The 12,419-nt window shown below is 34.2% G+C and overlaps 1 protein-coding gene across 2 annotated transcripts; it reads right to left on the bottom strand.

Moving 5' to 3' along the window:
• Positions 1-2,461: 2,461 nt before the first annotated feature.
• LOC116291520 (transmembrane protein 272) lies at positions 2,462-12,418 on the bottom strand. 2 transcript variants are annotated; one of them, XM_031698692.1, is made up of 6 exons: positions 12,294-12,418; positions 8,474-8,567; positions 6,505-6,573; positions 4,512-4,622; positions 3,696-3,755; positions 2,462-3,188 (listed from the first exon to the last, which is right to left on the bottom strand). In XM_031698692.1, exons 1-6 carry the CDS (start codon positions 12,321-12,323, stop codon positions 2,812-2,814), a joined length of 741 nt encoding a protein of 246 aa, XP_031554552.1. In that variant the 5' UTR covers positions 12,324-12,418; the 3' UTR covers positions 2,462-2,811. The 2 variants fall into 2 exon arrangements, with proteins under 2 accessions (XP_031554552.1, XP_031554553.1); XM_031698693.1 differs by lacking the exon at positions 6,505-6,573.
• Position 12,419: the final 1 nt, after the last annotated feature.

Raw genomic sequence — 12,419 nt, 5'->3', positions numbered from 1 at the left:
TCTCTACAATTATATCGAAAATGCGGGTCGAAATATAAAATACAATATCCTTATAATTTATGATAATGCTCCCTCCTCGATGTCATTAATGAAATACGTCTCATTTTTCAAAATCATTAATATCTTTTGGCAAATACTTTAGTACTTTTGAATTACGCCTATTCCAAACAACGTAACTTTGTTATCGCCAAAGGCTATGGGCAATAGGAGAAAAGCGATATGGAAATAGGTCATTCCAAGATCTTGAAGAATAGCTGGGAGAACATGGACCCTATATTATGTGTTGAGACTGATTCAATTTCTTTGTATTCAACGAAAGCATATCCATGTTGAAATGACCTATCGCTATCGCCTTAGTGACGATGAAGTTTATTGAAAAAGATGCATAATGGCGTGATATTCCGATTCAGGATAAGTAGAAAAATACGGAAGATTTTTCCGGCAGAAAATGACAGGTAGTATACAGAATGTTCGAAGTGATCAGTCGTCGGGCATTAGATTCTCTTCCGGCTATGTTGGCCGAGTGCCGTGGGTGGGGCTTAATTACCGTGGAAATGTCGATATTTTCCATTTATCGAAAAAAGAGGAATGTTGTTCTCAATACTGACGTTATAGCCTACGACAGATGAAAACGTAAAATAATAGCGAGCTAAATTCACTCTAGGTGTTTATAAACCTAACATTGTCATCGTGATGTTATAATGTCTCAACCATCACTTCGTTTTCTTTTTTCAATAGAACTACAAGCTGCTTGGCGATTAAATGACGATCAACTAAAACAAATTTCGCATTTTTAAGACTGTACATCAATAAAAATCAAGACACTAATGTGCATTTAATTATTGTGTTTAATATTACATAGATCATACAATCATCTTGATGGGTATAATGTACACTTTTCTATGACTATTTTCACGCGTTATTTATTAAAGGTGGCTTTCCCGCAGCAGGGACTATTTTCCTTCGCCCAAAGAAGGTCGAGAAAGAAGAGAGATCGACTCTGCTCTGGGAAAGGTGGGCGGCTTTGCTAGTCTAAGTGATTTAATGGATATTTATTGTTTTCTAATGATACAGTATCACGAAATATTGGCACTAAGCATATCGTTTTAACTGAAGTTCTACTGCTATTTATCTATCTATGCATTTACTCACTTCACATCTTCATTATGATTTGCGCCTTAGGCGGTAGATATGTCTTAACCGTTACGCGTTAGACGAACAAGACACTGAAATAGCTTGCTTGGCATGTACTGTTTTTTTTATGAGTGTAGGCCGGAATATATTTATGTACCAATAGTCCTTCTTATTCATTGCATACCGGTTTTTTTGAAGACTACAGACTCATATGTATATGTATAGTTATATATTAAACATACTGATTTCCATAAAGTTAGTCAATAAAACTCTACAAGCTGAGATCGCTGAGGATCATGGGAAACTTCAAATCCTGGTAAAAGATCAAGAATTAGTTCTTGTGTTGGTTTTGAGGAAAAATCGGGGCCAGTTTGGGATTCTTGTTTTAGCTACGAGCCCGCGAGAAAAATTGGACCTAGAAAAAAAAGACCTAGGCATTCCCCTTCGCTTCTTTTTTGCTAGGTTTCAATTCTCGCTCGTTCCAAACTTCCAAATTTCCCCCAAAACCCAGGTTTCCCCCCCCCCCCCCCCCCCCAAACTCCAAAGTTCCCCCACAACCCAAGTTTTCCCCAAACCCACAAGAACGCCTGCTTTGACTTACTGTTTTAAAATAAGCATAAAACAAAAAGAAAACACTAACATTGGAAGAGGTCTTAACAGGGGCGTATCCAGGTTTCAAGGGTTTCTGTCAGTGATGGTCATGAAGTTAAATACAGGAATTTGAAACTAGGGGACGGCGTTTTGCCAGGCAGTACTCCAAGTACAGTTTGTTAGTTAGAAAGATCCATGGCCGGGAAGATACATCAGGGGCTCTCAGGGGATTCTCGTGTTGTCAAAAGGCATTTGAAGAGAGTCTGTTACTTTAAAACATGTGGCATGAATAATTCGAAAAACCTTCCAAAAAAGTTCGTCGATATTTGGTGAACCCCCTTAAAAACAAACGCACAAATGAGCAAACGGACGAATGGAGACGAATGAATGAACGAAGGAACGAACAAACGAACGAACCGCCAACGAACGAACGAACGAACAAACGAACGAACGAACAAACGAACGAACCGCCAATGAACGAACGGCCGACCGACCAACCAAAAACTAAAGCATAATTTCGATGTGAAAGTAAAGAAATGCCAATAAGATTTCCATTTGACACATTTCGAACTGATCATACTCTAGAACTATTTAAGTTGAACTATAACTTTTGCGCTCGAAATATGAAAAAATCTGGACCAACTTCCTTGTTTTTTCTTCTTCTAGTGCATACCAAGAGAATATGAAGTACTTAATATTCTCTTGTGCATATATAACCCAATATTATACTAATACGTACGTATGATAAATTACACTTTACGGGTACCCAAGATCATTATTCTTACAACCTGCAGTTTTCCCTTGATTCCTTTTACTTCTTAACTTATTTTTCATGATCACTCTTTAGAATTTTTTTCTCTTTCATTTACGTGCACTGTGAAACTCGAATCTGACATTACTTATTCTTATCATCTACTTACTATAGAGTATATTCTAACTTCGCCAAGAAGGGAACAAGGTTATTCTTCATCAATTTGTGCTGTTTATATTTGAGTGCTTCCAATTCTCATCCATTTTACTTATAGTTAACTCTGATCGTAATCAAACTAGTTAACTAGTATGCTCTGATATTATTTGGCCATCATTCTAGCCCATGACAGCAGCACACACCCCAGCGCAACACATACATAGACATGTCACACCTATAAGTATGTAAGTGGCATTAGTTAACCAAAATGCGAAAAGATACAGTGTCTTATCGCAATATCTATCTCCTGAACTTTTTTCAAAACTTGGTTTGTAGTTTGAGTAGATCCAAACATTACCAGCTATGAACCAAGCGAAGAGGAAGCAATCGAGAATGGACAAGATTGGACTCTGTTTTGATTCAGACTCGTCATCCTGATCTCTTTTAGCTCTTTTGCATAAGGATATGAAGTTACGTACGATGCCAAATGAGCCTCCAACAATGAGATAGATTGGGATGTATCTCTCAGTTGGACAGTCATGTTTGTACGTTGCTCCTATAAAGAGATTAACGAGCAAAGTCAATCAATCGATGAATCAATCATTCGATCTACTCTTGAAGCACTTGTTTCGTGGTCAGTCAAGTGAATTTGTGAAAGGTCTATTTAACAATTAGATCGGCAGCCCGAATGGGCTATGTGTCAATAAACCAAGAGACCAAAAAAAAAAGGATACAATAAATAAATAAATAAATAAATAAAATAAATAAATAAATAAATAAATAAATAAATACAATTTTTTTAAAAAAACCCGGCAATTTTTGCTACTAGTGTTCCATCACTAGTAGACCATAAGTAGCCCAGCCAATCAGAGCGCAGGATTTATGATAGACCATTAGTAGGTATAGGGTAATAGGGAGTAACTGCTTAATCAGCTATATAATAAGAATAGTGCAGAATAAAACATTAACACAGAAACATGAAAAATAAAATAAATAAAAATAAAAACAGAATTCTAGACGATAAATTTAATCTAATATAATAAACACAGGTACATGTACTTACCTATTGCAATCATGGAAATAGGAATTGCCATTATGATTCCAAGGGCAATTGTGCAACCAACTAAAATAAAAAAGTCATTAAGATCTTTGACTCAGAAAAAGTACAAGATCGAGGAAGACAAGATCAGTAAGGGAAGGGAAGTTTCTTTTGTGGGGGGGGGGGGGGGGGGGGGGGAAGCAGGGAGATTCACAGTAAACTATTTAAAAATGACTTTTATCAAAAGTCATTTGAAAATGGTTATAGCACTTCCCCTTTCACTCTGTTAGAAATTCATGACCCTCTTATTTATTCAACTAGGAAACAGCTTTCATCATAAAGGTTTGACCTGCCACCATTAAGTTTCAATTTTTTACTGATGACTCCCTTCCCCTCTGAACCCCAAGCCCCCTCCCCCTCCCCCCATAAAAAACGAACCTTCCCTAACATCCAAGGAAAATCTTTGTCATGTGTTTTTTTTTTCTTTTCGAAAGGCTTAGTATGTATGGATGATAAAAAATGGTACTAGAACCCCTGGACCACACCAAGACTACTCCCCGGTTTGGAGCAAGAGTGAAAGCTCCTTGGGCAGACTTTTGGTGAACACTTTCAGACCTACTAGAGTTCTCTATGACCTAGGTTGCATTAGCTTCTCTCCTTACCTCTAATTGCATGATACATAAGAAATGTTTTCTCAAAACATAGCTCTGAAGGAGGCCGATTCAGTAAAGTGGAGAAAGTAGAGATTGTATCTCACAATTCAATAGAAGCCTATTTCAGTACAGTGGGACTTTTGATGTATGTGAAGGAGACTTCTTTTTGTTCTGGTTAAATACTTACTGGTTCCAATGAGAAGTATGAGGAGTTTCTTGAGAAAATCAAACACTGAGCTGGCAGATTGTCTTGCTTCTTTGATTTCACCAAACAATGACTGGTACGATGGCGGAGGCTCTGAAATAGGACACAAAAGAAAGCATTCATGTACTATTCATTCTATCTTTAATTGATTATTCATGATAATCATGGTGGGGAAAAAAGACAAACACGATATATACCAAATAAATAACAAATGAATGTTTCTATTAATTTAATAAAGTGAAAGTGGATAATTAGACAGCCCCTCTTAACACCTCCCAACTTAGGGTCCAATCTTAGCTCCGGCAAAATGAATCAATGGCACTCAAGCCATAATTTAGGAGAAAGCCAAAGCATTGGTCAACCCTGTTGAACAATTTGCTCTACCCTAATAAGTCATTGCAACATACTTTGTTAAGATTGCCCTCTCCAGAATTTCCTGGACCTGTCCCTGAGACTTTTGATAAAAGTCACTCCTGACTCCCTTTTACACAAGTCTCGATCTCCTAGGCCTAATGATAGCTACTGCAGTTTATAGTCATTGAGAAAGATTTCCTTTAGGAGACTCAAGTAATAAATATTTGGAAACAAATTACAAAAACAAAACTAAAAAAATATTTAAACCATGGATTGATCTGGAGAGAAATCCTTGCCTTAGCTCCTTGGTAAGAAAAGCATCTAAGTAATAGCATTATTATGATAACTGGGTGCTAAGAAATCGAGACTAAATAAGACAGGATTTCCATGTGTTTGGTTATAAATCCATTAAGCCATACATTATCAAAGATCTAATTTATCACTGCAGATATTTTTAACTAAGGCATTGACAGCACCAATTATCAGTTACTTTAGGGTTTTGATAAATGGTTTTGATATTCAGCCCAAAATACACTATGACAGTCTAACAGTATAATGACCCATAAATTGGTGTCAGAAGGGTACCAGTAGGGTATCAGTAGGTAATCGATAGGGACTTGGTAGGGACTTGATAGGGGTAGGGTATAGATGGATAGGTTGAAAGTAGGAAGGTGGTATGATTTTGCCTTACTGACATCGATTTTGGGGTCACATTGCATACTAATCTCATACTACTCTGACAACAGGGCCTAAAATATTCCCGGCCAGTCATTGTACATTGTCTGGCTAGAATTGAAACTTGTTTGGTCAAATCCTTGCCTTGCAGGTCATTTTGTTCAATAAGGTTGAGCCAGAAATGAGGTTTGGCTCTGCTAAAAAGTAAATTTGGCCAGTCGTCATGACTGGCAATTGTCCGGCTGTTATTTTTAGCCCTGTGACAACAATAAATACTGGTATCTAGTATAATATTAATAAAGAGATAGAAAACAGATTAGATAAAGTGCATGCATGTTTTCTATGAGTGAGAATCAAAACATGATACTCCCAATTCACAAAATAGTTGTACCTGATGATCAGCTGCACTGTATCTTATCATAGGCATAAACCTATGTGTTGTAACTGGATGATTTAATCAAACGCAATAAGACAGCCAATTTTATTGTAATGGAGAGCTGTACCATGTTGTACATAAGCACATACATCAGCACCATAGTCATTCCCACTCATACAAAATCTATTATAACACAGCTTGCCTCTTATTAACATTATATGAATTTAAAAAAAATTGAAATTGTGTTCTAAGGAAGACGAATGATAATATTTTAATAATACCTTACAATTTTATGAATCAACTGTTAAAGATCGATATTACAAGTTTAAGAACTTACCTTATATGTAAGCCTTTATATTAACCATATGAAACACTTTTAAAATTATCTAAAAGTATTAAAACTTTGCTTTATACAACACAGTGTGTATATTAAGTAGCTTAAAAACATTAAATATTTCCAAGTTTATAGTGAAAAACAACAGAATATTAAACTTCAGACCATACAGAAAGCCAAGAAGGTATGAGTAAGAAGGTTGGTTTTTATATTCATTTACTAGACATATACTGTACCATGAATATGCACACCATCTTCTGAATCAACTAATTGCTCATTGTCACAAGTATTTGTGTTACTTGGACCTATGATATTAGATAAAAGGTTGAAATGAAAATAAACTGAATAAAACAGAAATGTTAAGAACTTTATCAAAATTTATTAAATTATTAACATATATGATTAAATTATTAACATATATGATTAAATTATTAACATATTGTTTTCATAAATAACATTGCAAAAATGAACCTAAAATACTCTAAGGACTTGGTATACGTACAGTAGTAATTTTTTAATAATTATGTTTTTGATTAATTTTAATATTGATATATTTCTACATCACTACATAAACTTGACGTCTAGAAGTTAACTCTATATCTATGAATTTCAATAAACAGCTTTTTCAAATAAGGTTCAGGTGAAGGTTTTGCTACTTGTTGCATGCTCTGTGTTGCATTTTTTTTTTTTAAAAAGCGTGAAATATATGATATTCATGTGTAAGTACAATGTAATGTCAGCACAGAAAAAATAACTAGAAAAACACACAGACAAAGTTTGGAAAAATTCCATATCATTGCCCAAGGTTCATTTGACCTTGGAATGGAACATGCAATAAAACCTTCGCCAAGTACCTTTTTTGAAATAGCTAAAGGACTAAGATTGGAAAATTTATGAGACTAGTATGAGAAGAAGTTGGGGGGGGGGGGCTAAGATTGGACAAGACTGTACGGGAGAAGGGAAAAAATGGGAGGGGGGCTACCCCTAGAATTCTAAATGGAAAAAGCCACTATGGAAATGCTACTGCTAAATTCCATTAATTTTTAAGGGAATACTAGCTAGTGTTTGTTGTGCTTTTGGGGGTTTTTCTTTGGGTTCTGTGGCTACCTCCCTCCACGAAAACCACATTAACATAACATTACCAATGAGATTGAGTTATGGGGGGGGGAGTGGGGGGAGTCTATGGAAATGCCACTGCTCATGCCTATTTAGTTTATAAAAACATAAAGTGCGTATATATAGCTTTGCTCTGAAATTTTTTATCCAAAATGAATGTTTCTTAATTTTTATTTCAACAATCTTTTCTGATATCTAAGGTTTAATTGCAGTTACTATGTAAAATGTTTTTATGTACACACAATTTTCATATGTGATATACATGTGTTATTAATAACTATTTCAAAGCCTTGGAAGAGTGTTCCATACCATATCCAAGCAAATACTAAAAAAATGAGATGCAGTTAAGGATTCTGATGTCGAGGTGTTTCGATATTGGATAGAACCACTCTTTCAAGTTTTGTGAAGCAAAATACTCAATTGCCATAAAAATATAGTTTACATACTATAATTATTAAATGGTTAACAACAGGATTATTATTGTATAAATTAACACAACAAAGCCACTATGGATTGGCTTATTACATGTACATACTACAAAATTTGTTTTTTACAATCAAGGTAAAAGGCTGCATTATATCAACCCTGTATAAATCCTTTTTCTTCCTGCGTTACAGACACACAGACCCCCCTTTCTCCTGGTTTTTCTATTCTCTTTTTCTTCTTCTTTTCTTTGTTTAATGTAACAATTCAATTAAAACCCTTTTAAGTTTTACAGCTACTGCCTTTCCTGACCCTCTTAGCAAAGTCAACTTAATAAACTCAGAGAAATATTGGCGGTGTAGTGGTGAGATTTTTCCATTCTCAAGGTTTGATTCCCAGACTCTATTTATTTGATGTCATATGTAAGTTAAGTTTTTTGTTGATTCTTTCCCTCGCTTCGAGGGTTTTCCTCCCTCAGTCTTCAAAAATCAACATTCCTAAAATCCAATTTGATCTTAGGAGATATTCTCAATAGGGTTAATCTGTTATCTCTTTTCATTATAATGCAAATACATTGGCTAGTCATTTCATTGGTTTATATATATTAAAAAAAAAAAAGGAAAGAAGAGTACTAATTTCTGGTATAGTAAGTATAACATACTGTACCTGTAGCTTGCTGGTAAGTTGGAGGTTCAGTATATCCCCCAGTGCCGTAAGAAGGTGGAGCTGAATTACCTTCAGCATTGCCAGCTTCCACATCCTAAAACAAATTTTACAACGACAACAGAATGATTTGGTTAGCTATTATTTGTTCAATGCTTGTGAATAAGAATTGAAATAAGGGGTAAAATCATGAAGATGTTTATTACCGGTAAGTTTCATTTATAACATAGCCAAGATATAATGCGTGCCCTGATTGGTTAATTAGCAGGTGTGAGACTGCATCCAGAAATGGATGGTGCACACTGACAAGATTGAGTAGCGTGCACTATGTACTGAGGATTTCGTTACCACAAATTTTTTTTTTTTTATAAGCAAATATTTGTTTTACGGTTTTACTGTCATAAAAGCAATGAACAATGCTTAGTTGGGCATATATTGTGAAACACTTGGGAGGTTGCTTAAACACTCAAGAAGCTAGAGTTGCACTCGGCTTTTAAGCGAGGAGCAATTAGGTATATTACGTATACAACAATGAAATGGCTTGCATAAAAATTCCTTATACGTTATGCTGGAGTTTTATCACTAATGTCTTATAAAAGGAAAAAATCAAATTCATGTGATCCGAATGAGTCTAAAAGATTTATCAGTTGGTGATTCAAGGACAATGACAAGCCATATATATTATATGTATAGGAAATCGCACGATCTCGAGTACAATTTGGAAATTAATAGACATGAGTAATGTTTTGAAAGTTCTTATAATTGCACGTGCCTTTAGGTGAGTGCAATTAAAGAACTTTCAAAACATTACGAGTGTCTATTAATTCCAAATTGTATGAGAAGATCATGCGATTTTTTGTTTATAGTTCACTCAACAAAATTTCAGTAAAAAATGCGAAGCAATGCCGTTCATCTTTATCTATTTGGCGGCCGATTTTCAGTCCATCGCGCAGCTGAAATGCATAAAAAAGATTAGTTCTTACGGCTTTAAAATTTTATTTATGTTTTTTAAGTACAAAATGATAGAAAATAATTGTTTTGACATTATTTTGGCCGTGTTGCCATAGCGACTTAATTCGGTACTCCAACGGAGTACAATTAACGCTATAATTGTACTCCTCTCGACCAATCAGAGTTGAGTAATTTTGTTGAGTGTACTATAAAATTATTAATAATGAAAGCAAATTTAGAAGCTAAAAAAAGGAATTTAATTCTTTCCTTGTTGCCTTTTCATTAAGTAAAAATAACTTCATTCTTGCAACAAAATGAAATTTCACATTTCTCAACTTTAGCATTATAATATTTCTATAAATAAATATTGAAGTATAAATTTAGCAAATATCAAATAGATGTAAAATAATAAACAATGATTGCATACGTATCAACCCGATTAGACGCATACTTCAGTGACCATTAACGACGTTCATGGGCATTGTTTGAGCACATCCTTTCTATGCATGAATTTGAGAATATGTGGACCCCATGGCACTAATGAAATACATGAAGATATAGAAATATAGATAAGTTATGGTGCTTGGGAACGAGGTTATTCCGGGCGAACATGCTATTTCATTTATATGATATATAAATTCATATGCATGAATTTAGTGAGCGTGCGCTCATTGTAATGATGTCATTCCAAGGTTTTGATAAACAAAAAATCATAAAAAGGTCCTTAATCTTGTATAGCTCTAAAACGAAGTCTACCACCCCCTATTTTATTTTGCTTTTTGAAAGTACTTTATGATACCTAACTTTAGAGGAAAAATATGAAAAAATTGACAATGGGATCAAATCCAAATTACATATTTTGTGTATATAATTAGAATAGAATTTCATGTAACGCGAAGGCTTCCAGTCCACACATAGCACAATAACATTTTATATTTCTAATTTTTAACACAAATTTCAAAATGCTAACTAGTTAATTATTTGGCTATTTTCTAATCTTCTGTGAAAAATGGGGACGATCAAATTATTTTTTCAGTAAAACATTACTAATTTTTGACAGCTTTCCATGTTTATGTTGCTGCCGTGTTTTTACCGTATTCTGATGGCTAAATGAAGTCGGAGACCCCCATGTTTTATTTGTTTATTTTACTTCTAGTATGATATTCTTTCATCGTGCAAAATGTTTAAAAAAATCTGACAATGGAATCTTTTGCCCATAAACATCCTTAAGGAACAAGTTTTGGATTCACAGGGTTAAAATGATGGTCATGCAGTCAGTTGCAAGTCATATGATGAACAGCCAAATTATTTTTAGTTCAATCATATCTCGTTTCTGGCTAAACAATAACACTGCTCTCCAAAATGACCAAGAGGGCAAAGATTTGACTGGACAATTTCTAATTTGGGGATTTAAAAGAATATTTATTATTATTTATTGAATTATTTTGATTTATTTAGAGATCAATTTTACATTCAAAAAAATTCAAATCACGATTTTGTATCAAATAAACGAGCAGTAGTGTTTTATCGGGTATAAAACACGAGGCGCAGCCGAGTGGTTTTAGACCCGATAAACCACGATCTGCGAGATTATTGAACGGCTTAGAAAACTTATGATGTTTGTTCTCATTGTGTACCGATTTTTTTACGAAATGAACCAAGTTTGATAGAGAAAATCCAAGTTAAAGTTTATGCAAATGAAGACGAATCTTTATCAGATATAAAATCACCTTCATGGTCATGATTTCTATTGTGTTTTCTTCATGTAATTATTAATGAGTTTTCTAATGTAGCAAAAACCACTAGTCAACCTTGCTTCAACACTGATTACTGCCATAAGGCCATTTGCAGTCATATTCTCAGAAAACCCTAAAAACCATGATTAATTCATAAACCAAAAGCAAATAAAATGGCAAGGCAATGAAGCAGATCATCTGAGTAATATTATATGTTCTTAAGAAAAAGGTTTTTTCCAAATTTCAATTTTTTCCCTAGGACTAGAACTTCTTGCTTGAAAAAATCCATCCTTATAATCCCACTTATTTAATTCAGTTTTTCCTTTTTCTTTTTTCTTCCAATATAAGCTATTTATATTTCTGATCATCTGAGACAATAACAACTACGTACAGCTGTTAACATTTTAGCTTTCACATATTATTCTCAATATTCCCCTCAGTCACTAACATGTTCACAGAAAGCTATACTAGTTATCGTAATAATATGTAAACTTGTAGTAACGCAATGTTTAAAATTATAAGCAACTCCTAAACCTACGATAGATCGTTGATACGGTGTTCACTGAAGTGAGAAAAATAAGATTCACTGAAGTCACTGAATAAAAGGAATCGAATTATGATGAGGTGACTATGAATTTGCATGTCTTGCAAGGACAAGTTACAGTTAAAGCTAGGGAAAAAGGCATGAAGTTTATATGCTTTAAGGGAGATATTTATATGCAGAAGATTTTCAAAAAACACGGCAATACAGTTTAAATATTGTCCGTTCACAAAAAGCTGCTTTTGGTTGTTTTAATATATGCTAAATATATTTAAAAACACCATTAGAACAGTAACATATTAACTAAAATATTGTATTGTTTGCCTTAAACATTGAATGTATTTTTTATATAATTCCCTATCTAGTCTTAGGAATCACAGCCATGGCTCCTCACAGTCCAAATACTGATCATTTAGCTGCTTATTTAGCAATGATTAATGCATCTTTTATAAAGTTTTATCAAAATAAGAGCAGATCAGAAAATCAAGAACACGGAGCGACAGAAAAGTTGACGTTTTCCCGCTTTCGCTTTCGATTCCCTCTAAAATATTTCATAAAATAAAAGAATAAACATGTCCAATACATTTTCACTTACATCAATTGGACGCTTTTCTTCCATTTCCATAGGCAATATGAAGTATTTTAGCAGTACTGAATGCAGAAACACTTTCCTAGACAAACAATGGGTACCTCCTTACTTGGCTTCCTTTTTGTTGGATGG

The sequence above is a fragment of the Actinia tenebrosa genome, unplaced genomic scaffold (genome assembly GCF_029948245.1).
Source record: "Actinia tenebrosa isolate PJP-AT-01 unplaced genomic scaffold, QUT_ActTen_1.0 PGA_scaffold6__47_contigs__length_16458017, whole genome shotgun sequence".
Taxonomy (NCBI): Eukaryota; Metazoa; Cnidaria; class Anthozoa; order Actiniaria; family Actiniidae; genus Actinia; species Actinia tenebrosa.
The sequence above is the reverse complement of the archived record's forward strand: the minus strand, read 5'-3'. Positions and strand labels throughout refer to the sequence as shown.

Bases quoted from the DNA above. Each gene is read 5' to 3' on its own strand.
- LOC116291520 (XM_031698692.1), bottom strand. From the start codon at position 12,323: ATGGAAATGGAAGAAAAGCGTCCAATTGAT. The intron at 6,574-8,473 runs GTACAGTATGTT...CTAATATCATAG, and splicing joins AACTTACCAGCAAGCTACAG to GTCCAAGTAACACAAATACT. The intron at 3,756-4,511 runs GTAAGTATTTAA...TTTTTATTTTAG, and splicing joins CATACTTCTCATTGGAACCA to TTGGTTGCACAATTGCCCTT.